The sequence below is a fragment of the Cryphonectria parasitica genome (genome assembly GCF_011745365.1).
Source record: "Cryphonectria parasitica EP155 unplaced genomic scaffold M406scaffold_2, whole genome shotgun sequence".
Lineage (NCBI taxonomy): Eukaryota > Fungi > Ascomycota > Sordariomycetes > Diaporthales > Cryphonectriaceae > Cryphonectria > Cryphonectria parasitica.
Window position 1 is genome coordinate 1,357,563 of NW_024468910.1, and position 26,198 is coordinate 1,383,760.

The 26,198-nt window shown below is 46.4% G+C and overlaps 10 protein-coding genes across 10 annotated transcripts; 5 read left to right on the forward strand and 5 right to left on the reverse strand.

Annotated features, from left to right (window-relative positions):
• Window positions 1–1,454: 1,454 nt before the first annotated feature.
• Window positions 1,455–2,216, forward strand: M406DRAFT_320852 (uncharacterized protein). The gene has a single exon (XM_040919443.1). It carries the CDS (start codon window positions 1,855–1,857, stop codon window positions 2,047–2,049), a length of 195 nt encoding a protein of 64 aa, XP_040779328.1. The 5' UTR covers window positions 1,455–1,854; the 3' UTR covers window positions 2,050–2,216.
• Window positions 2,217–5,557: 3,341 nt separating this feature from the next.
• Window positions 5,558–7,833, forward strand: M406DRAFT_250781 (uncharacterized protein; the record flags this gene model as incomplete). Its single annotated transcript, XM_040916719.1, has 4 exons — window positions 5,558–5,770; window positions 5,839–6,338; window positions 6,389–6,741; window positions 6,800–7,833. Coding segments are annotated over 4 exons (2,100 nt in total), but the record flags the coding sequence as incomplete, so codon positions are not given.
• Window positions 7,834–8,015: 182 nt separating this feature from the next.
• On the forward strand, window positions 8,016–10,399 carry M406DRAFT_336893 (uncharacterized protein; the record flags this gene model as incomplete). The annotated part of the gene is made up of 7 exons (XM_040921193.1): window positions 8,016–8,085; window positions 8,240–8,397; window positions 8,446–8,946; window positions 8,992–9,195; window positions 9,241–9,628; window positions 9,812–10,074; window positions 10,142–10,399. 7 exons carry the CDS (start codon window positions 8,016–8,018, stop codon window positions 10,397–10,399), a joined length of 1,842 nt encoding a protein of 613 aa, XP_040779330.1.
• Window positions 10,400–11,482: 1,083 nt separating this feature from the next.
• M406DRAFT_71408 (uncharacterized protein) lies at window positions 11,483–12,320 on the reverse strand (the record flags this gene model as incomplete). Its single annotated transcript, XM_040925429.1, has 5 exons — window positions 11,483–11,521; window positions 11,562–11,655; window positions 11,859–12,036; window positions 12,145–12,179; window positions 12,268–12,320. 5 exons carry the CDS (start codon window positions 12,318–12,320, stop codon window positions 11,483–11,485), a joined length of 399 nt encoding a protein of 132 aa, XP_040779331.1.
• An 825-nt stretch (window positions 12,321–13,145) lies between these two features.
• On the forward strand, window positions 13,146–13,534 carry M406DRAFT_71409 (uncharacterized protein; the record flags this gene model as incomplete). The annotated part of the gene is made up of 2 exons (XM_040925430.1): window positions 13,146–13,419; window positions 13,482–13,534. 2 exons carry the CDS (start codon window positions 13,146–13,148, stop codon window positions 13,532–13,534), a joined length of 327 nt encoding a protein of 108 aa, XP_040779332.1.
• A 1,812-nt stretch (window positions 13,535–15,346) lies between these two features.
• On the reverse strand, window positions 15,347–16,849 carry M406DRAFT_272867 (uncharacterized protein; the record flags this gene model as incomplete). Its single annotated transcript, XM_040918164.1, has 3 exons — window positions 16,747–16,849; window positions 16,330–16,683; window positions 15,347–16,276 (listed from the first exon to the last, which is right to left on the reverse strand). Coding segments are annotated over exons 2-3 (1,260 nt in total), but the record flags the coding sequence as incomplete, so codon positions are not given.
• Window positions 16,850–17,404: 555 nt separating this feature from the next.
• On the reverse strand, window positions 17,405–17,650 carry M406DRAFT_320853 (uncharacterized protein). Its single transcript, XM_040919444.1, has one exon. It carries the CDS (start codon window positions 17,616–17,618, stop codon window positions 17,412–17,414), a length of 207 nt encoding a protein of 68 aa, XP_040779334.1. The 5' UTR covers window positions 17,619–17,650; the 3' UTR covers window positions 17,405–17,411.
• Window positions 17,651–17,810: 160 nt separating this feature from the next.
• M406DRAFT_71411 (uncharacterized protein) lies at window positions 17,811–18,332 on the reverse strand (the record flags this gene model as incomplete). The annotated part of the gene is made up of 1 exon (XM_040925431.1): window positions 17,811–18,332. One exon carries the CDS (start codon window positions 18,330–18,332, stop codon window positions 17,811–17,813), a length of 522 nt encoding a protein of 173 aa, XP_040779335.1.
• Window positions 18,333–19,841: 1,509 nt separating this feature from the next.
• Window positions 19,842–20,054, reverse strand: M406DRAFT_235052 (uncharacterized protein; the record flags this gene model as incomplete). The annotated part of the gene is made up of 1 exon (XM_040916009.1): window positions 19,842–20,054. A coding segment is annotated over one exon (213 nt), but the record flags the coding sequence as incomplete, so codon positions are not given.
• Window positions 20,055–21,873: 1,819 nt separating this feature from the next.
• M406DRAFT_250026 (uncharacterized protein) lies at window positions 21,874–22,143 on the forward strand (the record flags this gene model as incomplete). Its single annotated transcript, XM_040916665.1, has 1 exon — window positions 21,874–22,143. A coding segment is annotated over one exon (270 nt), but the record flags the coding sequence as incomplete, so codon positions are not given.
• Window positions 22,144–26,198: the final 4,055 nt, after the last annotated feature.

A 26,198-nucleotide genomic window follows, 5' to 3' on the forward strand; every position in this document is an offset into this window, starting at 1 on the left:
GAGATTTAACGAATTTATTAATTCAAGAATATTACATTTGAAATGCTAATAATGTATATATTCAGCATAATAAGAAGAATTCTCAGAAAATATTTAATAAAACTTTAGATTTTATATATTACAGAAAGAATAAGAAATTATATTAACAGTCTTAGAAAGAATAATAGAATAAAGAAATTTCTTCTATTTTAATTTATTAGAATAAGAATTAAAAGATTTCAGTTTTTCAACTCTACTGAATATTTTAATTAGAAAAGCATAATAATGCAATAAGGAAATAATAGAAAACTTATAGAAGATTATTAGAAATAATAATTAATAAAAGAATGATAATATTATAATTTATTCAGTATGCAGATTATAACAGAGAAGTAGCATATTATTCAGAAGCAAATTCTTCAATGCTAGAAATGCAATACTAGCTTATAAAAGAATATAAATTAGAATTATATAACTAGAATTAGAATTATAATAATTATATAATTAAAGAAATTAATAATTAATTCTATTAACTAATTAAAGAAATTAATAATCAACTCTATCAACTCATACTAAAAAGCTGAATATATAAGAATATATTCATTATTACTAGATAAACTATCAGAATATAGCTCTTCAGTTATCAATCTAAGTATTTATTTATTATATACTTGAATAGCTCTAAAGGCGAATGATTAGTACTTATACGGATTACTCAGTTATATTTCTGTATTTAGTAAATTCTATTTTGATACTGCTCTTGTTAGCATAAACTCTTTGTATACTTTAGATCTTCGGATATTGCAGTGCGCTTATTACACCTTTTCAATTTTGTTCTTGTACTCAGCAAGAATTAGTCTTGATACAATCAGAGATCTACTAGCTATCTCTTCAAGCCTGTTTTCTGCTTATGTTATTGTGATTTCGCTTAGCTTTCGTATCAGGTGTTCTAATAATTTTCTTATACAAATCAATGATTTGAATTAGAACTAATTAGATAACTAATAAAGATATAACAAAATTTTCTATACGAAACCTATAATAATTTTTAATAGCTATAAAATGGATTTTTTTTTTTCAGTCTTATACATAGTAAAATACAAATTTTTTGAAATTTTGTTAGTATTATAACTCATCCAACATACAAGTCAAGAAACAGGCCAAAGGCTACGGAACGGATAAAGAAACCAGGCGGCTAGATCCAACACTAGGCGGTGGCCTCAAAGACGGTGAGGGCACGCGCTCTAGCGTTTAATTGTTGCGTGCGAGATATGTTTTTGTCCAATGACGTTGGCGGCTTCGAACGATCCGCCCCTGTAGCCCCTAACCCTGGGCTACGTAATCCTTGTCTACATCGGGTCCCTTCATGGAGTGAGCTGAGTCAGCAGGGAGGATGCAGCAATTTTATATCCCCTCATTTCCCCAACTACCAGCCAGCCCCTTGCTTTTACACCACCACCGCAACCACCACATTACAACATCTCTACCACACAACGAAGAACCTTCTCCTACCTTGCGTTCGGGCTGGTGCAAGCCGGTGCTCACAACCACATCATTCTACAGGCTTCTACTCGAGCGCCCACGGCCGCCGAAAGACCCTGGATGTGTTCTCTCGCGTGAAACTGGATCTTGCGGTGCTACACAGGGTAGGAAGAGACGATTTGTTGTGCGCCCTCTTGTTTCCATCCCTTCTGGCCTATCTTTTCCCCATCACGCCTACCATTCCCATCAATCCTGGATCGACGCGTCGACGCTCTCAATCGGAGTCAAGGCTGCTCCTCTCGATTTCAGAATACATCTAAGAGAAGAAAGCCTGGGCGGGTGGGATCTTCTGGGCCCCTTTTCCTTGTCCCTCTTCTATCTCCATACGCATCTATGCTAATTTCTCGCAAGCGCTCTACATCGCAGTATTCTCTCTCTTCTGCTCCGCTCAGCCCGTATCAATATGTCGCACCTCGGCAGCTCTACGGCATCACCATCGCCGTCACCACCAGCCCATGCTGGTTCCTCGACGCAGCCCAACTCGCCTCGTTCGCCTCGTTCTTCATATGCAAGACCAACCAGTCCTGACTCCGTTGTTCAACATAACGATCCTCTGTCTCCACCGCCGCCATCTCAGGATGATCTGGATGCCTGCTCCACCTCTTCAGGGGCAGCATCCTCGAAGAGCTCTGATCTTCACGATGCTGATCTCCACCCGACCTGGCCACGGCCGCAGGATTTGAATATAACAGTTTCTGCAACGGCGAACTGGAAAGAATACAATCTAATCCAGCTCGAGCTCGATATGCACTGGCGTCCCAAGGTAAACTGTGCCTTCTTCAGGATCCACGCGCCAATCCTGTTTCCGGAACCCCCCCCCCCCCCAAGACCGGGGCCAAGCGCCGTCATAATCCCGATGATGGCGACGGCGGAGCCCAGAGAAGGTCAAGGATCTTCATCTACATCCACCCTGAACGAATCCGTGCTCTCTCTATCGCCTCGCACGAGCGGATATCCGGGCAGGATGTCCTATCTTTTACGTGGGAGCTGTCTGAGCCCCCCGTCCTCGTAGCGCCGCAGCCGTCGATGGGCACCTATGTCCATTTCGTTCCCCGGCCAGACAGCCGATCACCACAACAGCGGAATACTGCCTTTCGTTCTCTGGCAAGCCAGAAGCAGTTTACCCTTGTCGCTAATTTTCCGCTGAGAAAACTCAAACTCAGCATCGAGCAGCTAGAAATGCTCTGCAATGCAGCCACGCCAACACAGGTTCCACCAGAACCTAAGATAGGAGGACTCTGTAGTCTTGCCAAGTTCAACGATACAGCCAGCCTTTACTGGGGCCTTGGGGCCCACGTCATCGAGGGACAGAGTTTACTTACTACAGCCACGTCAGAAGATATCGAGAGACCACCCCCACCCGATTATTTCGATGTCCAAGGCCAGCCAGTTTCTAACGCTCATGCGCTGACATCCGGTACGTCTTCCATACGCAGTTTGTACTGTTGGGGTTATTGCTTGTCTATCTTCTCATTATTTGGTTTGGCCAGATGTTCCTGGTAAAAAACGCCTTCGCACCGACAGCAGCGGCTCCAGCGGTTCCTATACCCGAGGAACCCCAGACGAGGACGGCAAGCAGGACTCGACTGTCGATCCCACCATGCGCGCCCTCATCGCCCAGCTCGAGCAACGCCTTCAACAGCGATTCGATGCCTCTCTGGCCGTGCTTCGAGACGACTTTACCAAGCTGCGGGCTGAGGTCATGTCCCAGCTGGATGAGCTGCGGGGTGAGCTGACTAGCGGGCTAGATGCTGAGGAGGAAGCAAGAAACTTGGATATTGCTGAGACAGAGGAAAGTATCATGCGCCGAATCAGCGAGGCCCAGGTAGCTATCATCTTTGATGAGGCACCAAGAGCTACCCTGTCGTTCCCGGATAGATGGTAGATATGAGGTGGAAACCTGGCTGATGAGAGCCTCTGGATCGGGGTCCGAATTTGCTGACCGCGTCGATAGAGCGGCAGACAAGTCCTTATTCAAGGGCTATGATATGCAGGAGTCCGATTATACTCTGTCATTGTATCCTGTCTTGGACCTCCCTTGCCCCCTTGTTTTCTCTCTTTTTCCATTCTTCATGTCCGCAAGTACTGTTTCGGAGAGTCAGATGAGTTAGATGCGCTCCTCGAATTCCCACGCACATTATCTTATTCGTTCGTCCCTACATCTATCGTCACTGCATATCGGCTGTATTAGCAGCACTCATAAGTAACAGCTCGTCCTCCACCCCAGTTATGCACCCCATATTGGTCGGTGTTATCTAATTACTAATGAACAGAAGAAATGTGATCCCGGTCAGGAGGGAAGTAGATCTACGATATATTATATAGAGCGATTTGCAGCAGAGGGCGATGGGACAACGATCTATAGGCCCTCACTCTTCCGCATTTCTTAGTAGTAGAGCGATACATTGTAAGGCGAAGGGAGCCTGGGACGGCAAGCCATATTATGGCAGGATGCACATCACGGACCTGCCGCAGGGTAATTATTGCAGAAGTATATTAGTTTTTACCCAGAGAAGCCAACGATGCCCTCTACCCACCGGCAGAAGCCAGTCCGGTCAAGAGCTGATAGCTCGCGGCGAGATTACCAGTTCCCCAAGAGACCTAGAAATATCAACATAGGCTGGCCCGACGGTATGCGTATTATAACGGGCAAAGAACACCTCCTAGGTATCGGCTTTGGCGAGGATAAGGGGGTTAACAGGCAGATATGAGACAGCAGCAGCGGCTAGATGATTGCCTCGGGAAGACTGTTGTAGTTCAATGAAATATAAAACCCTCTTGAATCATGCTGGTGCCCACAGGCCCAGGTGGAGACAGGCGTTAGCGGCATTACCACTTTCAGTTTTCGTCTCAATAAATACGCCTGCGGGGGCATATAGCAATGGCTTATAGGGCGTCTGGTTGAACATCTTGTATAACGAAATATCCCCTGCTGCTGGCCTTTGGGCGGCTTGCCGCATCTCGGCGTGCGTGGCGACGAACTGGGTGAGATGGCGCGGCAGCGGGTGCAAGGGTGAACTGGGCGTGGGCGTAAGTTGAACCACCCATTTCCGGACACCCCCTAGTTCCGGACACCCCAGTTAGCCAAACCGCCATTTCTACCCCCCTTCTTCAGAGGCTGCATCAATTTGCTTTTAAATAATTTCGTATATTATAAATTTATTTTCTCAAATAAAAATTAAACATATTTATATTTTTAATATATAAAATGTAGATATAAGATTGTTTAATAAAATATTATTCGTAAAACCGCGAATACGGTGTTGGTGCCGCCGGATTTAGCTGGCGCATCCCGCCGTTTTAAGCGGCGTCAGCACCTAGGGGCACAGGGGCCCAACAAGTACCGTGTACCTGCACAGCGCCCGAAGGCTTGGGACCCCACCACCCCACCGCAGTGGAAGTTGATCCGTTCCGACAGTTTCCAGGAGTCTTGGGATGCGTGGGGCTTGTCTTTGGGTCCTTTTCTTGACCCCTCGACTCACCACCGAAAGGACAGTCAGACTTCGAGGAGCCATTTCCGGCCCCTCGAGCTTGCTTACAAAATGCCCTCGCGCGCCGCCTGTTTCGGGGTCCTCCCCTCTTCTCTGAAGAGCTCGTGGTCCCAATACGCACCCATCATCTCTCTCTTCCAGCAACCATTCCCATCCGCCCGTTCTCAAGCCTCGACCCTGTCACCCGACTCGATCCTTTCTCTGGCCGCTTCTCAATCGCCAACCTAATCGATTGTCTTCCAGAATGCCAGCAAATGCTACAGCTAAACGGAAGCGACCCGACTCGAATGGCGGTGCCCCAAATCATTATGCCGATTTCCTTCAGCAGGTAACGGCTCGAGAAGCGAAAGATCGCGCGAGCAACGGGCGGGCACTATGGTCTGTCGAGGAGCATGCCGCGCACCGAAAACAACTGGAGAAAGTTGTTTTCATCAAACCGAAATATGCTGCTGAAACCGAGATTAATGTGAGCGGCTTCTTTGATAAATGGGTTCGGTTCGTGTCCTGTAGCTTCCCTCTGCCTCTTCTCTGCTAACTCCCGCGACAGGTATTGTACCGAGATGAAAGTTGGAGAATGGGAAGAGACGATGAAGAACATCACTCGCGCAACGATGCAAGATTTCTTCCTCTGGGTCTGCGAGAGGTACAGAATCAGGTCCTGGGGCACATCGCTGGTGTATATTCGCCAGTTTCAACAGCTTCATACGACTATAAATGGTCGCTATACGGACCGAAATGACATCAAGGAGTTATACAAGGTTTGAAAAGCCCCTCTCGTTCTCTTTTTTGGATGGCCTCTAGGTGTGCTTTACTGACATGCCAGCAGTACCACGACCGCGTATTGATTCCCACCTTCGAACTGCGAGCGCCCAACATCGATGGCAAGCTGGTACTCAACGTAGACTCCCTAAAGGTTATCCTCATCTTCAATATAGCGTACGATACCAGTATCTTCCCCTCCGAGCGGCAGCGCGTCAATTTATCTGGATGCTACATGATAATCTGCTATACTGGGGTCCGTCCTGCGGAGTTGGTCCACAACGAGAGAAAGCCACCAAAAAATGGATCGCTTGAGAAGCTTTTCGGTAGGAAAGGCGTCATGGTAGCCGACGACGACGATGAGGCGGACTGGGAAAAAATGGATGATATTTCCAAGAAGGTCTGCTTGTTGCTACAAAAAGAGACTAGTCTGCGAGGCCGGCCCAAAGCCCTTTGCTACGAAGATATCCTCATGATGATTGTCCGCCACCCTGTTACAGGGCGAGGTGTTCTAGCTATGTCGATCAAATTCATCCATCACAAAGGATGCGACAATAAGCCAAAACCGTATGTCCCTTTTCGCGTAGCGAGGCTTATTATATGCTGATGGATTCTAGGACTATTTTCTTTTTTTTCCCCGCCAAAAAAGTACTCTTCTGCCCTCTCCTTCTCTTCCTCGGTCTTGCGCTGTCTGACCATGCCTTCGACGCGCCGTCTATTAAGGGCGCGGCTTCGGTGCTTAGTAGTGGGATTCCAGACGGCCTGCAGTGTATTCCGTTACGGTGGAAGGAAACCAAAAAGAAGATCCCATTCTTTCGCCGCGTCTCTAGTGACGGTACCCTTTCCGAAGACGAAGCTATGCTATATGCTACGCTCAGGGACAACATGGGCCGGCAGAGCCTCGATTTGGGCTCTGAGAAGAAATGGACGCCAAGAGCTGGACGCAGAGGCGCCGCAAATGCTGCCAATGGTATGTCGTTGATTCGGCTCGGATGAGATCGCTTGTCGAGCTAACCACTGTTTCTTAGGGGATGCACCGGATGCCGTCCGCGATCAGATGATGCGACACGACCCCAGGTTTTTCACATTCCACTGCGCCTATTTGAACGAGAATGCGAAGTTTGACTTCCAGAATTGCTTCCTGGAAGATGAAAAGGAGGACCAGTTGTTTCGTTTGTTGGCACACGTCAGCTTGACCCGAGATCCCCGCGCCACGAGAGACATGGTTCCCCCCGAGGTGTGGGCCAACTTGCAACCGGATCCAGAGATCACTGCACTTGAGGAGCGGCGAGCGGAGCTGAAGCAGGGCCAGTATCGATTCGACGGCCAGGAGAATGAGACAGAGATCCGGAAGCTCACGGATACCATTCGATCGAAGAAACAACAGCGTGCGAAAAGGGTCGTGAAAGACTACCGCGAGTTCTATTTCTATCATCGCCCAACCTGGGACTTCGAAAGGCAAGCAAGAGGGGAAGTGGTGGAGCAATATACAGAGCCGGCCATTGATCTTGTCATCCCCGAGCGTGCAAGGCTGGCCAAGCTCCTCCGCAGCCAACCTGAGAATTTAAGCAACGAGGAGAGAATCGAGCTAAGCATTGAGATGGTTGACTGCTATATAGCTCTATGCAGCAAGCGAGAAACCGTCAAGCGCAAACGCATTCTGCCACCAGCTGACGACGGATATCCCACGTCAAAGCGCATCAAAGCTGAGGTCGAGTTAAAGCCTATACGCAATTCCTTTCCTCTCCTGATTCATCCCAACCAGTGTTCCGAATGCGCTGGTAATGAGCAGCTGATATATGAAGAACGGACATTCAAGTACTGTCGGCCTACGAAAAGAAATGATCACTTTGATGACCAATATCTGGAAGCAATGGAGCGGACCGAACAGCGTCGAGAGCTTATCGTATGCTACGAGTGCAAGGATGTGGAGCTCTATTCTGTAGATCACTTCCGGAATTATGTTCAGTTGGTTCACAGCTTTAAGCTTCGGATAGCAGATCAAGTTCAGAAGAGACGAGCTCAGAACCTCAAACGCAAACAATCGAAACCATCTAGTTAGTCTCATGTATATATATACATTTATAATATATTTTTATTTTCTCCGTTGAAAATCTCTGCCGCTTGGCATTTGTGTTTGGTTTTTTGTGTTCTACTCTCTATTGACCGCTATCTACTTGCATAATACATTTTCATTCCAGGCATGCTTCTATCCTGCCCCCTGGTGCAGGGTGACCTGGCGTGATGGTAGGCCTCCTGCAGCCACATCGCTTAGCTACCAATCAAAAGCTCAGAACCGAGTGCCAAAATATTCGTGTGAGACATCATTGCATATTAGGCACCGCTGCACCATTAAGTAGTGCCTGGCCCCCCTTCCCTCCTCTTTCTCGAGCTGACTGCATTCCTCTACATATCATCAATCTGCCTTGAACTACTTACAATAGTTCTTGCCACATTTTGATCCGAAGGCTTAAATGGCCTCTCCTCATCGAAGCATATCGAGTTGATGGATACCATCAATAGCCTTCGTTCTAAGGAAATTAATCACTATGTTTCTCTTCCTCAGATTATTGTTTGTGAAGATCAATCGTCTGGAAAGAGCTCTGTTCTGAAGGCGATTTCAGGCGTATCCTTTCCTATTAAAAGCAATCTCTGCACTTGCTTTCTTATCGAGCTGGTTCTATGTAAAACTCCTTGGGTTGGTATTAGCGTTTCAATTGTTCCAGATTACTCTTGCAGCGATTCTGAGAAGGCAGGCCTTGCTGGCTTCTACGCGGAACTAGAGGGCTTTAATAGCCTTGCTAATCTAATCGAGGATGCTAAGAGTGCTATGGGCATATCGATGCACGGTAAAGCGTTCTCTAAGGACCTCCTTCGAGTGGAGATCTCGGGTTCTGATCACTCTTATTTGACTATCGTGAACCTCTCTGGCCTAATTCATTTACAAACTAAGAATCAGATAGCGTTAGATGTTAAGCTGATCCAAGATATTGTTAAATCCTACATGAAACAATCTCGAAGCATTATTCTGGCTGTGATCTCAGCTAAGAACAACTTCGCGAACCAGGTTGTTTTGAAGCTAGCTCGTACAGCAGATATTTCTGGAAATCATATCCTCAGCATTATAATAAAGCCTGATATGCTATATATCGGATCGGAGAGCGAGGCATTATATGTATCTCTTGCTCGGAATTAAGAGATCGAGTTCCGTCTGAGCTAGCACGTGCTGAAGAACTTGGACTCTGAGACCAGCAAAGGGTCTCTTGCTCAACGAAACGCACTCGAGGACTCTTTTTTCGCGCAGGGGATCTGGAGGGAGCTGCCCGAGTCCATCCTTGGAGTTGGGCAGTTACGATATCGCCTGAGCAAAGTCCTCCTTAATCACATCAGGTCGGAACTGCTCAGCCTAGCTCGAGAGATCGAGGTTAAGCGCACCTCTTGCTAGAACGAGCTGAAGAAGCTAGGCCAGCCTCGAGGTACTCTGGATGAGCAGCGGCTCTATCTACTGTGCATCAGTGAATCCTTTCAACGGCTTGTAAAGAGCGCAATCGATGGGAACTGGCATGATTCTTTTTTTCAGAATGCTGAGACAGAGCGGAGCTATCAGCAGCGCATCCGGGCCATTGCTCAAAATCTCAACAGGAACTTTAGCACTCACCTCGGCAGGAAGAGCTATTGCCGTCAAATACTCGGCTCCAGTGACTCATCCGTGATGTATATATCCGAGAGCATCACTTTTCTCATCCGAGACAACTTCATCAGGCATATACAAGTGAAGATGTACAGATCCAAAGATCGAGAGCTTCCAAGCTTATTCAATCCAATGATCATTGCTGATCTCTTCCAGAATCAAGCCAGTTCATGGAAAAGCCTTGCTAGCAACCACGTTTGCAGCATATAGAAAGTGTACAAAACATTCCTCAGGCTTGTTATCGAATATATTGCTGATGTTGGAATCTCAGCTGCTCTTATTCAGAAGATCTTTGAACTAGCAATAGCTGAGATTTTAGCTGCTCTAGAAACTAATATTAATAATATAGTTAAGTTATATCAGATTATTCACTTTATTACTTATAATGCTGAATTTACAGAAATAATTCAGAAGATTAGAGCTGATAGAAAGAGAGCTGAGTACGCTGCAGTAGTAAAACGCTTTTTCAACATTTCCACTCTGCAGCATGCTAGCTTTCATAGTTCAAAGCTCGAAGAGCTGATCGAAACCTTGGTGAGAGAGACTACTGAGCTAGATATGAATCGCTATGCAGCTATCGAGGCTCTGAACTGTATGAAAGCATATTACAAGGTGCATACTAACATATCCTAGCAATATGAAACAGAGCATTTACGAATAACTGGCTTGCTTCTGTCAGGTTGCTAGGAAGCGCTTTGTCGATAATGTTGCGGTTGAGATCATCGAGATCCAGCTTGTGTCCATACTAGAGGATACTTTATCCCCAAGCAAAGTCTATAAGATGGATCCTACTCTGCTAGGCACCATGGCCGGGGAGTCCGAGGAATATCGGACTTTGCGAGAGCAGCTGAAGCAGCAGCTCGAAGTATTAAGCAAAGGAGCTGAGACTTGCAGGCGTTTTGTCGGGAATAAATTTAGCAGTATAGCAGAGGCTTGATATCAAGAACCTGGAACCTGCTCTCATTTACTGACTAACCTAGATGATATATCCAACGAATTCGAGCAGGCAGCACTAGATAGCAACGATACAGCTTCAACTCCGCCAATCCTGGAGACGCTTGCATCTGAAGTGGCTAAGGATCTGCTCGAGGAAGAGCTTGCATGTATTCCAAGCCCAGAGCTTGAGCTGGGGCCAGAGCTTGAATATACTGAGGAACTATCATTTGGTACAATTATATCCTCTGGTTTGAAGGCTAAAAAATCCAAGAAAAAGGCTAAGATACCGAAAACATCGAAGTGGGATGAAGAGGAGAATTAATTGCCGGTATAATATATAGTTGAGAAAGAGCCACCAGTTTAATGCAGCATGCGCTCTGAGTTTGCTAGATACTTGTTTGCCCTACTTGTCCCTGTTTGAATCCAACTAAAGGTGCCCGGCCTCCCTTGACTTTTCCATAGTCTCTCTCCCCTCTTCTCCTCTCTTCTCACGGCTTACGAACGAGGAAATGTGTGGCTGAAGGAGCACTCGAGCGGTCGAAGCGGCCGAGGGGGAATGGTAGCATCGAAGGGCTTCTCAGATAATGGTGTATTTCGTCTCGCCTTTCGCTAGCAGGGGTAAATAGCGCCGTCAGAATACAAGTGTTACGTGCCATGATCGTCAGCTTTGCGAGGGCCGCTTCTTGGCTAGCCGAAGAGATGAAGGAGAGAAGGGCTGCGTGAGAGCATCGAACAGTCGAATTGTTCTCAGAGCTTAGCTCTTCAAGCTGGATCATTCGAACAGCTCGCCTGCTGGACAGGGCCTTGTAGGTATATATCCCCATTGAGGGAGAGGAGGAGCATAACTGAGACCCGTGCCTGCTTTTTGGGAGGGAGACCTTTGGGGGTTAGGATGCCACGGGTCAGGGACAGAGCGCACCCTACCCCAGCTAGTCAGATTAAGGGGCGAGGCAGACTCAAATTGGGCCCTATAAGCTCAGCCTCTTCCTGCCGTACATGTGTGGCCGGTACTAGATCATTAACCAGCCAGGATATATAGCTCGACGGTTATCCGCTTTGAAGCTATCTCTTTATTCTTGCCTTCTCAACACCGGCATTTATCTCGAAAAGGAATACGAAATGGCTGTTTACATTCAAGACGGCTTTTCTGGTTACAGACTTACAGAGGGCGATTTTAGCAGATGATACGAGCCGTACACACCGTAGTGGGTGCTGACTGAAGGGCAGGGCCGAGAAACAGAGGCTTTCCCCAGCATGCTGCCAGCCACCTAAGTATCAATACCGACACAACAACCATATCTTCTTGGAGTACCACTCAGGATAACAGTCCAACCCGCTATGCCAACTTCAATACCTGTGGCGCAAGGTTTACACGCCCTGGAACGGCAAACACGATCGATAACCTTCCCGCATACTCACCGAGGCCTCCATCCTATCACTCCAACATTTCAGATACACACCGCCCAGCTACAGTAGAAGGCAAGACGTTTGCCAGTATGCGAAATCGCGGGAAGCGAGGATACGAGGCACTAAAGAGTAGAGCAAAGAAGATTCGTGAATTCGTGCGAAAAGCCGGCGTGAGAGTGGCGGCCGCGACCGGAAGGGGTGTTATCATTCTTGTCTTGACGGCTACAGCTCCTATTTGGATAGTTATTATCGTTACAGATATCTTTGAGTAGCGAGAAAATATATGGCCGTCGTTCGTCGTCGAACTGCTAACAACTGATCCTCTCGCGTATAACCCACCAACGACGTCGCAAATGAAAGACGATATAACGATCCTGCAATTGCCCAGAAAGTTCAAGTCTCGCTAGTATAGTACTTTCAGACATACCACGGAGGTCCTGGCCAGTATATACCATGGCTTACTTGACTCTAGTCCAACCGATACGAGGAAATTCCGGGATTCCAGAAGGCGCCATCTTTACAAAAAAAAGTCGCAGGTAGGCAGATTCTAGCTTAGGGGCAGCCGTGCTTGTGCCACCGACTCGATTATTCCTCAAGAACTGGTATCCTCTCGGCTTCCCCCCCCCCCCTTCCCCTTACCCCGAGCGTCTTGACAAGGACTTCGCTGTAAAGGCTGTGTAACGAACACCCTTGGCGCCTTTACCCGCCGAAAATTGAAATGTATCTACTTGTTGGCTTGGCAAGGGTTAAGTCGCAGCCACCACTTGATAGTCGCCTCATCATCGCCCATAGTATGGAGCTGAGACTTTAACCAAGGATGCCTGACCGGCTGAGTACATCTTCTGGGACTAGCTTGTAATGACGGAAGAACCGATACGCTACCACGGAGGGATAATGGAGGCGAATCTCAGAGTAGATAAGGACACACGTGGGTAGCCCTGCACGAGGGTGACATGGCCTCTCGAAGGGGGTCGAGAAAGAGGAGGATGTATTTCCGTCACATTGGCCCCTAGTTAGAACCATACCCCTTAGTTTTGAAGGGCAAAGGGGGTGGATGCGGCAGCAGGGGAAGAGAGGAGGCAAAGTGAGGGAGGGAGAGGCAGCCAACGGTAGAATCATCCCGAAACCACCAGATAGCATAGGCCGCTAAGGTCGCTCACGCAGTTTGAGTACTCAGGCGGCTTCTGTGTCAGACTATTTCAATAGCTTTCCCTCCGTCGTCCTTGATTTTCCCCCTTTCTTAACAGTCACCATATCTACCTATCTTACTTATATCATTCTAAATCCACACGCTCGGTATAATGAGAGACTTGGAGGCGATAGTTATTTCAGGTCTAACCATGAACGGTTATACGACATCTGATTACGACGCGATCTATAAGCCCCTGGACTCTCTAGTAGCAGACATTGGAGATGGCTCTATTGAGCGTTTGGAGCCTGTGTTGACTGCTGATTCCTCTTTATACGCCATCCATGGAGGGATCGCATCCGACTTAACACGCGGGTCCAGTGGTGGACCTGGCAAGAGCAACAACATATCAGAACCAGGGTCCCCTTCTTCTATACGTGCTTCTATATATAGTGGCCGCGAGAGTGAAGTCAAGGCTTCCGCCAGTATGTCAAGGTCTAACGGATTTTTCAGTCTCGACATAATAAGTGACTGACTAGCTTAACAGTAACCGGCAAGAATGTTCAACGCTATACTTTAGCCATCGATAGGTATCTCTAAGGATATTCGGCAAAAGATAGAGACAGAATTTGGCCAAGACTTAAGCAATTTCAAGGTAATTCTTCTCCCGAAGACTATTCCTCCCCAGGTCTTTGGCTTCAACCTCATGCACAAAGGTCAAGCATGCCAGGTTAACTTGGAAAGAAAAAAAATCAAGGAATTAACGAAGGAACGATTTCAATTGCTACAAAGAGATGATTCGGCGGAAAAACTGGATACCCACTCAGCCATCTTTATCCGTATTCTTGGCCGATAGAGAACAAGACCAACCCAGAGCTCGAGCCTAAGCGGGAGCCTGAGCCTGGAGAGGAACCACTTGATACAATTATACCGCCTAATACAGAGTTGAGGCGCCAGTGGCTGAAAATTGGAAGCTTTCGTACCTACCTCCAAGCTGTCCTTCCTGCAAGAGTATTCGCGAGCGACAAAGGCTAGGCTTCTGGCCGCGTCTGTCGGCAAACCACCTTCTTCAGCGATCTGGGAGGATGCAACATTAGCCAGAGGCGCAAAAACACTTGAATAGGGGTATGCATACATATTGGCAGCTGTAAAGGCCCTTACACTCGTCGCACGGTAGGAGGAGGCGGCCTATCAGTAGCTGCATTAGTATAATGCTTTGTGATGTGCAACCCCTAGGATCGACGACGAGAGGCGGCTCTAGATCGTTAAGGCACTGGATACAGGGAATCTCAAGCCCCTCAAGCGGGCTGATCCGTACGGCCATGGTTAGTGCCTTCCGACGTATGAGAAAGGAGTAGGTTTTACATACCAGTGGATAGGTGGCTCATCAGCGGTAAGCAAGATCCGAGGTATGTTTGACATGGTGGATAATAGGCGGCGGCTGGGTGAGTAGGATAGATTATTTGAGAAAGTTTTAAGGATTCTGAGAGATCAAATAGCCGGTCCTGGATAGGTATGACATGATAGATAATTTGAAGGGAAAAGTGATTTCTGAAAGCCTCCAACCGATGTCTCTTCCTAATGGGTTTATCTAATAGACCCCCATTTCTGCCAATCCAGGGCCAGGTAAACAATCATAGGAATACCGCAATAACAGATCCTCCCTCCAACCAAACATGACTCCGCCGGGTATAGGCAATCTATTGTTGCACCATCCCTCCTGAGGCGAGCCTCGGCCGTTGTTTCTAGGGCTAGGGTGCTAGGCTCCCGGGTAATTAAAGGTGCCTGTCCTCCCCATCGCTGCCATCGTGTCTCTCCCCTCTTCTCCTCCCTTATCACGGCTTCCGATCGAGGAAATAGCGATGATAGACATGATGTGTGGAATTGAAGGCGAGCACTTAGGTACTATCTGGCGCGGTCGAAGCGGTCGAGGGGGAGTGTAGCCTCAAAGGGCTTCTGAGATAATGGCGCATTTCTTTCCGCCCTTCGTTATCAGGGGTAAATAGCGTGCCATCAGGATGCAGGTGTCAGGTGCTGCCGTCAGCCCTGCTAGGGCGGCACACGCTTCTTGGCTAGCCGACGAGATGAAGGAGAGGGAGGGCTGCGTGGTGGCTTTGGCTGATGACGCAGATGATCTTCGCGGCTGACCGATGTGAAACTCGACGTAAAGCTTGCTGCAAAGCCTGCTGAGACATCGGTGTTGTCCGTAGCATCCTTGCCGTACCCATCGTGAAGAATAGCCAGCCCAACATTCACACCCTGAGTCTCTTGTGTCTCCGGCTCGTCATCTTCCGGTTCGGCGAACATCCGACAATCGTAAAAGTCAAAGGGACTCGAGCCTTCCTGGTGCTCTTCCTCGATTGTACTCGCCAAATCAGTTCCTTCTGTGTTCGTAGCCTCAGCGTGTTGCTTGCGTGCTCTTGCATTTGCTGTCTCAATAAACCGGTCCCGGTAGTCTTTCGCCAATACCCTCAGATTCCTAAAGGCTCCAGTACCCTCCAACCAAACATCATGATCACCCGTCAGAGCATAGGCTTTGAGCTGAGTAGTGTGTTGGCACGGTCTCTGCCCAGGGCCAACAGGAGCAGTGATGTGGTGTGCATATAGCGTAAGTGTCCCGCCGAGGAGTGTTGACGTAAATGCATAGGCATTGCCATCGTAGAGAGGCTCTGCTTGGAGGTAATTCTGCAGAGCATGCATAATGATTGCTCCATGCGCGCCGTCCAAGACTGCCTGTCCGTCTGCCACCTCAACGGTTCCTCCAGAACTCTTAGCCTCGAGGAAAAAGTTAGGCGCCACAGGAAACCCTCCTTTTTTACTCGGTATAATTATCTTATCCAAATCTTCTCTTACTTTCTTATCCAAGTCGCCAGGTCGCGCTCCGTCGAAAAAGTCAGGCACCGGGTTGACAGTGGTATTATTGGTTATCGATTCCAAATTAGTGAACGAAATATGTCCTTCGTTTGGAATGTTGATATTGCCAGCGATCAGTGGAACCACATTGCGCATGATTGTGCCTTCTGACTTGGTCTTGTTCCTGCGCTGAAAGTCTTTAAAGGCTGAGTTGGGAACAGTCGACGGCGAAAGAGACCCCCTAGGCACTTTCAGAGCCTGTCGAATTTCTTCCCAGTTGGCCGGTTCTGGGGGTTCACGGTCATCGGGGAAGTCATAGAGTGGAGGGTAGATATTGTTGTCAATGAGGTGTTGTTCGAAATTCGCATCGTACGCAGAAGATCGCCTGCTTTTGGAGGTAACGGTCGTCGGCTTAGTTGATTGCGTTCGCCTGCTGCTCGCAGACGGCGTGGAGGCCATCGCGCGTGCTATGCTCGTCGGCCCTGGGTACTAAACAAGCTAGTTAGTCCATCACAGGTGAAGATATGGTAATAGAGGCATACCCCTCGAAGATCGCCGAGATCTGGACCACCATCCGTTGCAAACAGAGCAAGCTCTGAAACACCAAATCTTCCAAGCGCAGCAACTTTCGCGCTACGATGTCTTCCTACAAGCCGGCTTGCGGACTTCGATGGGGGATGGTCCTCGTTTCGCCGGTCGAGTTCTCGCTTGGCACGACTCGTGAGCCAAATCGTCGACAAGTTATCGTAGAATTCGGGGGGGAAGTTCGGAGGACTGCGGAACGCACCCCTCGATTTCGCTTTCTTCGATGGGACTGGATCTGGCGGAGGGTCGTCTGCTCGCTGCCACTTTCGTTTCTCCGGCCGCGCCATGGACGACCATTGTAGAGGATGGAACTGTGGGAGATGAGCCAGGATATGAAGCAAGATGGTGGCCGAACACGGTAGGAAGTGACTCACGCGATAAGCAGGTTGGTTTGAGGAATCGACTAAGCTGCTCGTTACGCGCCGAGATGCGCATTCGGAGATGCTGCTTGCCGTGGACCGTTTCAACACGGCTGCTCCACCGAGAAGGCGTTCGTGTAGTGAGCGGAGATAAGGCCCGGACGCTTGCATTCAGGGCACTGGAATGGGGCTGATAACGTGACTTCGTGGGCCCGTGCCTCGCCAGCTCGCTGCGCTGCCCGAAGCTTAGTCATCTTGTTATCCATAGCACTAAAGGCATGGGTGGGTGCCTGTGGCCCTTGATTTGAAGTTGTACCCTGGTGCTGTCGTCCGACCTCTGCTTGGCCCCAAATCGGGCCCCCTGGCCTTCCGGTTCCCCTTCCGGTTCACATGCAGAAGCCGGAGCTGATGTGCCGGGGCCCCGGGACGCCCGGGATATCAGCTCGACGCTGCCCGCCATATAGATGATGAGCCACTGTATAGCCTCGAGCGACCTGGCTTCGGCCGCTTCGTGGCATACAGTAGTTTATGCTATGTTATAACCCACCCGACATGCAGTAGTATATAGCCCGGGGTTGGGGCTACAGCCTTCAGGTAGCCACCGAGAATTGAGTCACCAGATCCCTAACGTGAGCCAGCGAGCCGGAGGTGTTACTGCAGTGCTCAGTACACTACAGCAATCATTGTATGGTATTTCTAATACACTTTACTGCTTTTCCGAACTCCTTGACAGCGTCGTTTGCCTTTTCAGAGTCCCTCGGCTTCGACTTCAACATCAATTGATAGGGAGTGGGAGATCGTGCTCGCCCTGTGAGGAACGTCCTGTGCTGTGGTGCCAGATACGCTTCAAAGCCCCCTCGATCAGGGTGATTGCTGAGCGACTTCATTCTTTCAACCCGCGAGACCGCCTCTAGGCCTGCGCCTGGACAACTTTAGTGGCATGTCTTCTGGCGCGCATATGTCGTTGGGGAGGGAATAGCTCGACCGTTTCTGGCGGTAAACCTGCAAGACGCCGACTCCTACGTGTAGGCCTAGTCTCTGAAGATATGTCAGTTGATACAGTACAGACCAACATGACTTCAAAATAGTGCACCTAGCGAAGTATAAAGCCACTGCTCTATGCGTGCCTTGGTTGCTGGCCAGCGAGCAGCGAATTTCTGCTCTCGATCGCTGTACTCAATATGGTCCTGCAGCGCGGTTGGGTCGGAAGGCTGTGGTGGTGAGCCAAATTTCTCCTGTCGCATCCGGCGCAGCTCTTTCTCGAAGAAGGACTTTCTGCATTGCCAGTAGGAGAGGTCATCTGCACGCGCAGTACAATCTGCCTTCAGGCAAACATGTCCATGGTGGAGTCGTAGTTCGTCGCGCATTATCAGCTGCACGCCTTCGGGCTTGAAACGATTGAGCTGTTGCATCGAATGCTTGATAAGGAATTTGGTTGTTTGGATGCGTTGCTGTGTAGGGAATTGATCGGTATGGAATGACTGTGTACAGGATAGATAGCTTGATCCTGCTGAGACAGATAGGTCGCCCCTGCCGAAATGTGCAAGGTTGGTTTTCGTTAGAGGTAAAGGCGAGCTTGCATGAGCAGTAGCAGCAGCCATTGCGATGAGGCCATGAGTGACTGACCAGAGTGTGGAGGTGCGAGATGTGGATGGCGGTGATCTTAAAATGATTTGTACTGCTTGCTGTCTGGCGGCCGCGCTAGTTGCATGACGTAAGCGTAGCAGCATGCCAGGGGTACTGACTCAAGGTTGTCCCCTCTAACTTTGTTGGGCTGCGTGGCAACAAAGCGCCCTAGTGTAATGAGCACTGCAGCAATCCGAAGATTCCAAAGTACACAAAGGGGTTTATGCTAACAAGAGCGATGTCAAAGTGTCAAGTCCTTGAATACGGAACCGTATAAGTCCTAGTAAGCGATACAAGTGTTCACTGCCTTTGGGGCTACTCAGTATGTAAGACTGAATACTTAGATTGACAACTGAAGAGCTATATACTGAATCTATCTAATGGCAAGGAACGTGTCCTTATATATCCAGCTCTTCAGTATGGACCGTAAGAGTCAACGGCGATAGTTGCGGTCCAAGGTTGCATCGACAGAACCGCTTGCAGTCCTCGCAGTTCATCCCTGCCTAGTGGAACTCGTAACCCTAACCCTGGATTATGTAATCCTTGTTGGTTGCCTGATGTTGAGTCATAACACCTGGTCCCTGCTTGCCTGTGATCTGTTCTCGTGACCTGCATGTTGGATGAGTCATAACATCATCTCCCTTCTATCAGTCGTTATTCCCAACGATCTTCTGTAAGTACTCTGGCAAACCTTTCGTACATGATCTTGCCTTTCTAATCCGGATAATGAGCAGAATCGATAAATCTCGCTACAAAAAAATAGAGCAAAGTGCTTCTTTCTAGCTTGTTACTTTCTCCTGTTGTTCCGTTATGCTTTCTTATTCTTATTGCAAGAGCTGCAAAGCTCTCTGCTTTGCTTCTAAGGAGAATTCGTTATGCTATACTGAGTGCATTCGAAATAAGCGAGGGAATTGCGATATGCATGGCCTTACCCCTGCGCAGATGCAGAAAATCATTGTGCAACATTCGAAGGTGGAGGCTGAGCTGGATGCTGCTGAGGAGGAGGCGATGTTAGCAAATGCTAAGGTATTTCGTTTGCGGAAACAGCGCTGTTTGTAAGCCGAGAAGATGGCATGCGCTGTTCGTTGTAGTCTGAATACAATCGAGGAGCTTGATCGTGTGGAAGCGGAGGAGCTAGCAAAGAAGCAGCAGGCTTGTGTTTCTGTTAGTCCTTTTCCTGAGAGGTTTTCTGCTTTGGTTTCGGGAGAATCCTTCTAGTCTTCTGGTAGTATGTTGGATTATTCCTTTTTAAGCGATGTAGATGATATCGAGGGCGATGGAGGTTCTTCTGATGCTTGAGAGATCCGTTCTGAGTTGGAGGATTTTCCGGAGAGTGAGGTTCCTGAAGCTTCTGGATCTCGGTCCGGGGCGGAGCGATCATCCTAGGTGCTGGTTTTCCTCTTCCAATATTCAGCTACCTTTTCCTGAGCGTTCTCAACGTTTTTCCGTAATTCCTACGAATTCTCGCTTGCTAGGTAATCTTTTCATTTAATGAAGTATTCCTTCGTATTATCTATGCTTCTATGCTTGAGGATCTTCTCTACCTCATACTCTAGCTCGTTATTCTTCACTTCTGCTATATTATTCATTAGTATTTCCTGCACTACTAGTTCCAGCAATGAAACATGAAAAACCGAATATATCCTCATCTTATAAAATAATGCTAACTCGTAATTAACTGAGAAGATCTGTTGCAAGATTTTGAATAATCCCAACTTCTTGTAATCAAGTTTGTTGCTAGATCTGATTATTTTGATATTTTTTTGAAATAGATAGATCTTATTTCCCTTCTGTAGGATTAGTTTCTTAATCCTTTTGGAGTTTGCATATTTGTTATGACCCATCCAACATGCAGGTCACAGAACAGGTCACGGGTAACAGGGACCAGGCGTCAAGGACTCAACATCCTGACAAAGCATTGATTACATAACCCAGAGTTAGGGTTATGGGCACGGCCAATCAGGAAGGATAGCTTCGGATATGTGCTATCCAGAGCTAGCAGGATAACTTGGATATGTTGCTATCCAACATATCCATACTAAAGAGCTGGATATATAAGAACACGTTCATTACCATTAGATAGATTCAGTATATAGCTCTTCAGTTGTCAATCTAAGTATTCAGTTTCATACACTGAGTAGCCCCAAAGGCAGTGAACACTTGCATTGCTTATTAGGACTTGTACAGTTCTGTATTCAAGGATTTGATACTTTGATACTGCTCTTGTTAGCATAAACCCCTTCGTATACTTAGGAATCTTCGGATTGCTGCAGTGCTCATTACATTTTGATAACTCTTGTTCAAGAACAGTTCAGTGTTATCCCTTGAGCAATACGGAATACGATGGCTTCTCCAGGAATCCCTTTGTTCTCGCACGCTTCTACTCAGAAAGAACTGGTTAATCAAGTGTATTAGCTCATCCAGCGTATCCAGGATCTGCGCAAACAACAGCAGGCCCAGAGCGCCACCATCGCCAACCAGCAGGCCCAGCTAGCTCAACAGGCTCAGCAGGCCCAGCTAGCTTAACAGGCTCAGCAGGCCCAGCTAGCCCAATAGGCTCAGCAGGCGCAGTCCATCTCCGCAGCCACCAGTAGTGCTGGAAAAGCATACAAGATGGACAAGCTCGCTATATACAACAGCAATCAGAAGACGCTACATGGATTCCTTACCTACTGCAGGGCGTACTTTTTGCATCATGCAATCCAGTTCACCATGAAATCTGAGAAGATCATCCTTGCGGGAATTCGCCTCGAAAAGGATGCTCTCATTTGGTATAAGCCTTCTCTATACAACTACTTAGAGCATTAGAATAACCTCGGTACATGTATTCAGGGTATCAAGAACATATTCGATTCCTTTGAGAGCTTCAAGAAAGCTCTCAAAGAAATCTTTGGTAATCTCAACGAAGAATGCACTACAGCTTAGCAGCTCATGGATCTCAAGCAGATCAAATCAGCTTCTGCCTATATAGTCAGATTCAAACAGCTCTTAGCAAGACTTCTGTAAGAAAATAAGAATCTCATGGAGCACTATTACAAGGGACTCAAGAACGATGTTAAGAATGAGATCTTCAAGCAGAATTAGCCAGAGAACTTTGCAACGTTCTCCAATCAAGCTATCCGCATCAACAACTGTCTGTATGAATGATGGGTAGAGAAGTTTAAGAAGGGAGGAAGCTAGACTTGGAGATTTCCAGCTAATACGGGCAAGAAACTCCAAAATAAGAATGGCGGTTGATATGGCAGTACAGCTCAGAGCAGCACCACGCACGCTGATCCCATGGAACTCGATGCAGCTAACAGGCAGTATAGCAAGAGAAACAGCATTACTTGCTATAACTGCAACAAACAAGAACACATTGCATGCAACTGCCATCAACTCCGGAAGAACAAATGGTAATCAGTTTAGAAAGAATGCTAAATGAATGTTGCTCAATAACAGAAACCCAATCAACTGAGCAAAAACACCTCTTTAGAGCAAGTATTGGATTCTGTTGATTACAGAAGTCTCAGCTGAACATTCTGCTATAACAACAACTGCTTAACATATCTTTCGAATAAGGAAGATTCAGAATGGTTCCCTCAGAAACCTAGGCGCCACAGGCAGATAGCAACAGCAGAGCGAGGGTATACGCCCAGCACAACTACGAGCAGCAACAACTCGGACTGCTCCGATATTACTGAACGAAGCATCCAGGCGCTGAAGGAAGAGCTTAACAACAGTGCCCTTCGCTATTCCTCATCATCTGTACCAGACACTATAACCAGAGAAATGAACAAAGGATGATACTCTCTTGGTTATTGGTATAAGTATCTAAATAATACCGAAAACGCCTCTCAGGCAACGGAAAAATTAAGCTAGAACGAATAATCTAACGATTTACTGGAATCTCCCGTAAACAATGAACCCAAGAAACCTGCAGAAAGGTTTCTCTTCAGTATTGGATGGAACAAGGAAACAATATAGATTGAATATCTCGTTTATGAAATAGAACTAGAAAAGCTCTTCACCTGCATCCCCTTACAGAACATTGAGATACAAGAGAATGAAAACTCTCAAATCAGCTCACTTCATAATCTATACTACAAATTAGCTTGAATCTTCTGCACCTATCATAGCTGCAGAATGCATTTCTCAGACAAAGTGCAATACGAATGGTTCTCTGCTAGAGAATCAGAACAAATCCTTCAGGCTATTGAAGAACAGGAACTCCGCTTCAGAGAGATTCTTGATAAACAGCACCACAACGCATATATTGAACTACCAAACAATTGCCCCATACAATGTATAAACAAGAAAATAAAATAGTAGCAGTATGAAACAATACTCTGCATAATTCATATCAATAATAAAGTTCGCAACTAGCATCAACAGAAGAAAGATCAGGAATAATAATAATACGAGCAAAAGCAAGCCAAGAAGCTCGCTCAAAAAGCAGCGAAGCAAGCTCAGAAGAACAAGCAGTTCTCGATAAACTCAAAAGAATAAAATCGCCTGTAAAGAGACTGCAGACGATCAGACCAGAACAGTCTCTATATAAAGCCTCTAGAACAGATTACGCTTACATCAAGTTCAACATATATATTCAAGAATACAAATACAGCGCACTATTGAATAGTAGCGCTCAGGGAAACTTTATATCCCCACACATTATCAATCAGGCATAACTACAATAAAGATGGAAGAGATGCCCATATACTCTCAGCACTGTAAAAGAACAATCTGTTGCATACAACCAAGAAGTAATCAATAAAAAGACTAATTATCTACCTATCTTGATTCAAAAATGCGCAACCAAAGCTTCTTTTAATATCACGGATATAGTATAGCATGAGCTGATTATGGAGCTTCCATAGCTCAAGGAGCATAATCCTCAAATCGATTGAACTACTAGCCAGATCTCATGAGAACAAGCTGTACCCAGAGAGATAGTTACAATCAACGATGCAGGATCGAAGCCAGTGATTAAAGAACACTCAGGAAAAAAGGCTTCATACAACTTCCCACATACCTCCAAGTCAGCAGGGCTAGCAGTTCAAGGAGAAGGATCTAGTGATAAGCGAACCCAAACAGTGCTAGAGCGCTAACAGGTTAGCAAAACAACGGAAGCGAAATCCTCAGCAAATCGATCCGCCCCGGAGCGACAAAGAAAAGCTTCAGAATGTGAATTGTGGAACCATACAGGAAAAACCTCGAAACCAGGCCCTCAAGCGCTCAGTCCAGCCCGAAGCGAACGCTCAAGGCCCTCGAAAACGCCATCAGAAAAGAAGCACGCTCAACGATACCTACTATTCCTCCAGATAGCAGAAACAGCACAAGAACCAGAACCTACCCTCGCAAACATACCACGAGAATATCATAAGTTCAAGAAACTATTCCAGAAAGGATTGGAAACAGAATTACCAGAATACAGCCCATACAATCACAAAATCCCGCTACAAGAAGAGAAACAACCCAAATTCTTCCCCATCTACAGACTAAACAAGGTACAGCTAGAAACACTTCGGAAGTACCTTGATGAGAACCTTAAGAAAGAATACATACAACCATTGCAATCACCAGCAGAATACCCCATCCTATTTGTATCCAAAAAAAACAGCAAGCTCAGGCTATGCATTGATTACAGACAACTCAACAATATCACAATCAAAAACCGATACCCATTGCCACTCATCAAGGAACTACGAGATAGATTACAAGGAGCACAGTAGTTTACAGTTCTGAATCTAAAAGAAGCTTATAACCTGATCAGAATAAAGAAAGAAGAAGAATGGAAAACTGCTTTCAGAACGCGCTATGAACACTACGAATATTTGATCATGCCCTTTAATCTAACAAACGCCCCAGCTTCATTCCAGAAAATGATCAATCACGTTCTATGCAAGCATCTGGATCAGTTCGTCATTATCTATCTCGACAACATCCTTATTTACTCTCGAACATTGGAAGAATACAAAAAACATGTGGAAACAGTATTGCAGACGCTCCAGAATGCAAAACTCCTTGTAGAACCAGCGAAGAATCACTTTCACATGCAAAAAGTCAACTACCTCGAATTCACAATCAAGCTAGAATGCATCAAGCCACAGAAGAATAAGATAGAAGCTATCAGGAACTGGCCAATTCTCAAAAACATTAGAAATATCAGGTTTTTCCTCGGATATATTAACTTCTACAGGCAGTTCATTAAGAACTACAGCCGGATCACACATCCCCTTACGAATCTTACCAAAAGAAATCAACCCTTTGAATAAATCTCTAAGGCACAAGAAGCTTTTAATAAGATCATCAAGCACATCACCTCAGAGCTAGTTCTGTATGAAGCAGATCCCTACAAACTCTTTAAAGTTGAGACCGATGCATCAGGATATGCACTCGGAGAACAACTTAGCTAGCGAGATAACTAAGAACGTCTAAGGATTATAAGCAACTTTTCGAAAAAACTGAACAGCCCGGAAATCAACTACAGAATCCCCAATCAGGAACTCATAGCAATAGTAAAGACCTTCGAGAAGTAGCAATACTATCTTATTAGCATACAATATCCGATCATAGTTCACTCGGATTACAAGAATCTGATTACATTCATAACAACCAAGGTTTTGAACAAGCAACAAGTTAGATAGACAGAATTCCTCTTACAGTTCAACTTCAAGATTATGCACTGCAAAGGCTCGGAGAACGGATGAGTAGATGCTCTTAGTAGAAGATCAGATCATTGAAATGTAGATTCTTCGGATATATAGAACATCTTCGCTCAAGACGAGTCAGGAAATCTCGTCAATGCATATAGAGAACTGAATGCTGCTCTCAGAATAGGATCCTCGGAAAGGAATCCAGAATCAATAACTCTGAACGAACAAGATAACTACATCAAGAATATACACAGTACACCAGCACACGAGCACCAGGGAATCAGAGCAACCTATGAATGCATCAAGAGATACTGGAACCCATCAGGCCTTAGGAAAAGGATTGAAAGCATCCTACAACAATGCAACAGCTGCAAAAAGAATAAGGCAGAAAGATACAAGCCTTATAAACTACTGCACTCCTTACTAGTACTTACAACTGTTTAGCAATCCATCAATCTAAACTTTATTACCAAGCTACCTCTCTTACAAGAATCCTTAACTAAGATGCAATATAATAGCATTCTAGTAATGGTTTGCAAACTAAGCAAGTATGCTTACTTTCTTCCCTATAAGAAAAGCAGTACAGCAGAGGAACTTGCATATGCATTCCTCAGAACAATCATCGCTAACTACAGCACGCCAGAGGAAATAATCTCCAACAGAGACAGAAAGTTCAACTCAAAATTTTGAACTTCACTTATAAAACAGCTCAGAACATACCACAGAATGTCTATAGTATTTCACCCACAAATAAATGAACAAACGGAAAGAATAAATCAAGTTATTAAACAGTATCTACAACACTATATCAATCAGGAACAGAACAACTGAATTAACCTGTTACCTCTCGCACAGTTTGCTTATAATAGTACAGATACAAGCATAACGAAGAAATCGCCATTCTTCGTACTCTATAAACACAATCCAACAGCTTATCACGAAGCACTACCAGAAGCAGATGCAGAAGCTGCAGACAAAAGGGTTAAGAAGATCAAGAAAGTTCAGAAAGAACTCCGATCAGAGTTACAATTCGTCCAAGAACGAATAATGCAGTATGCAAACTCCAAAAGGATTGAGAAACCAATCCTACAGAAGGAAGATAAGATCTACCTACTTCGGAAAAACATCAAAACAACCAAACCCAGCAACAAACTCAACTACAAGAAGTTAGAACTATTCAAAATCTTACAACAGATCTCCCCAGTC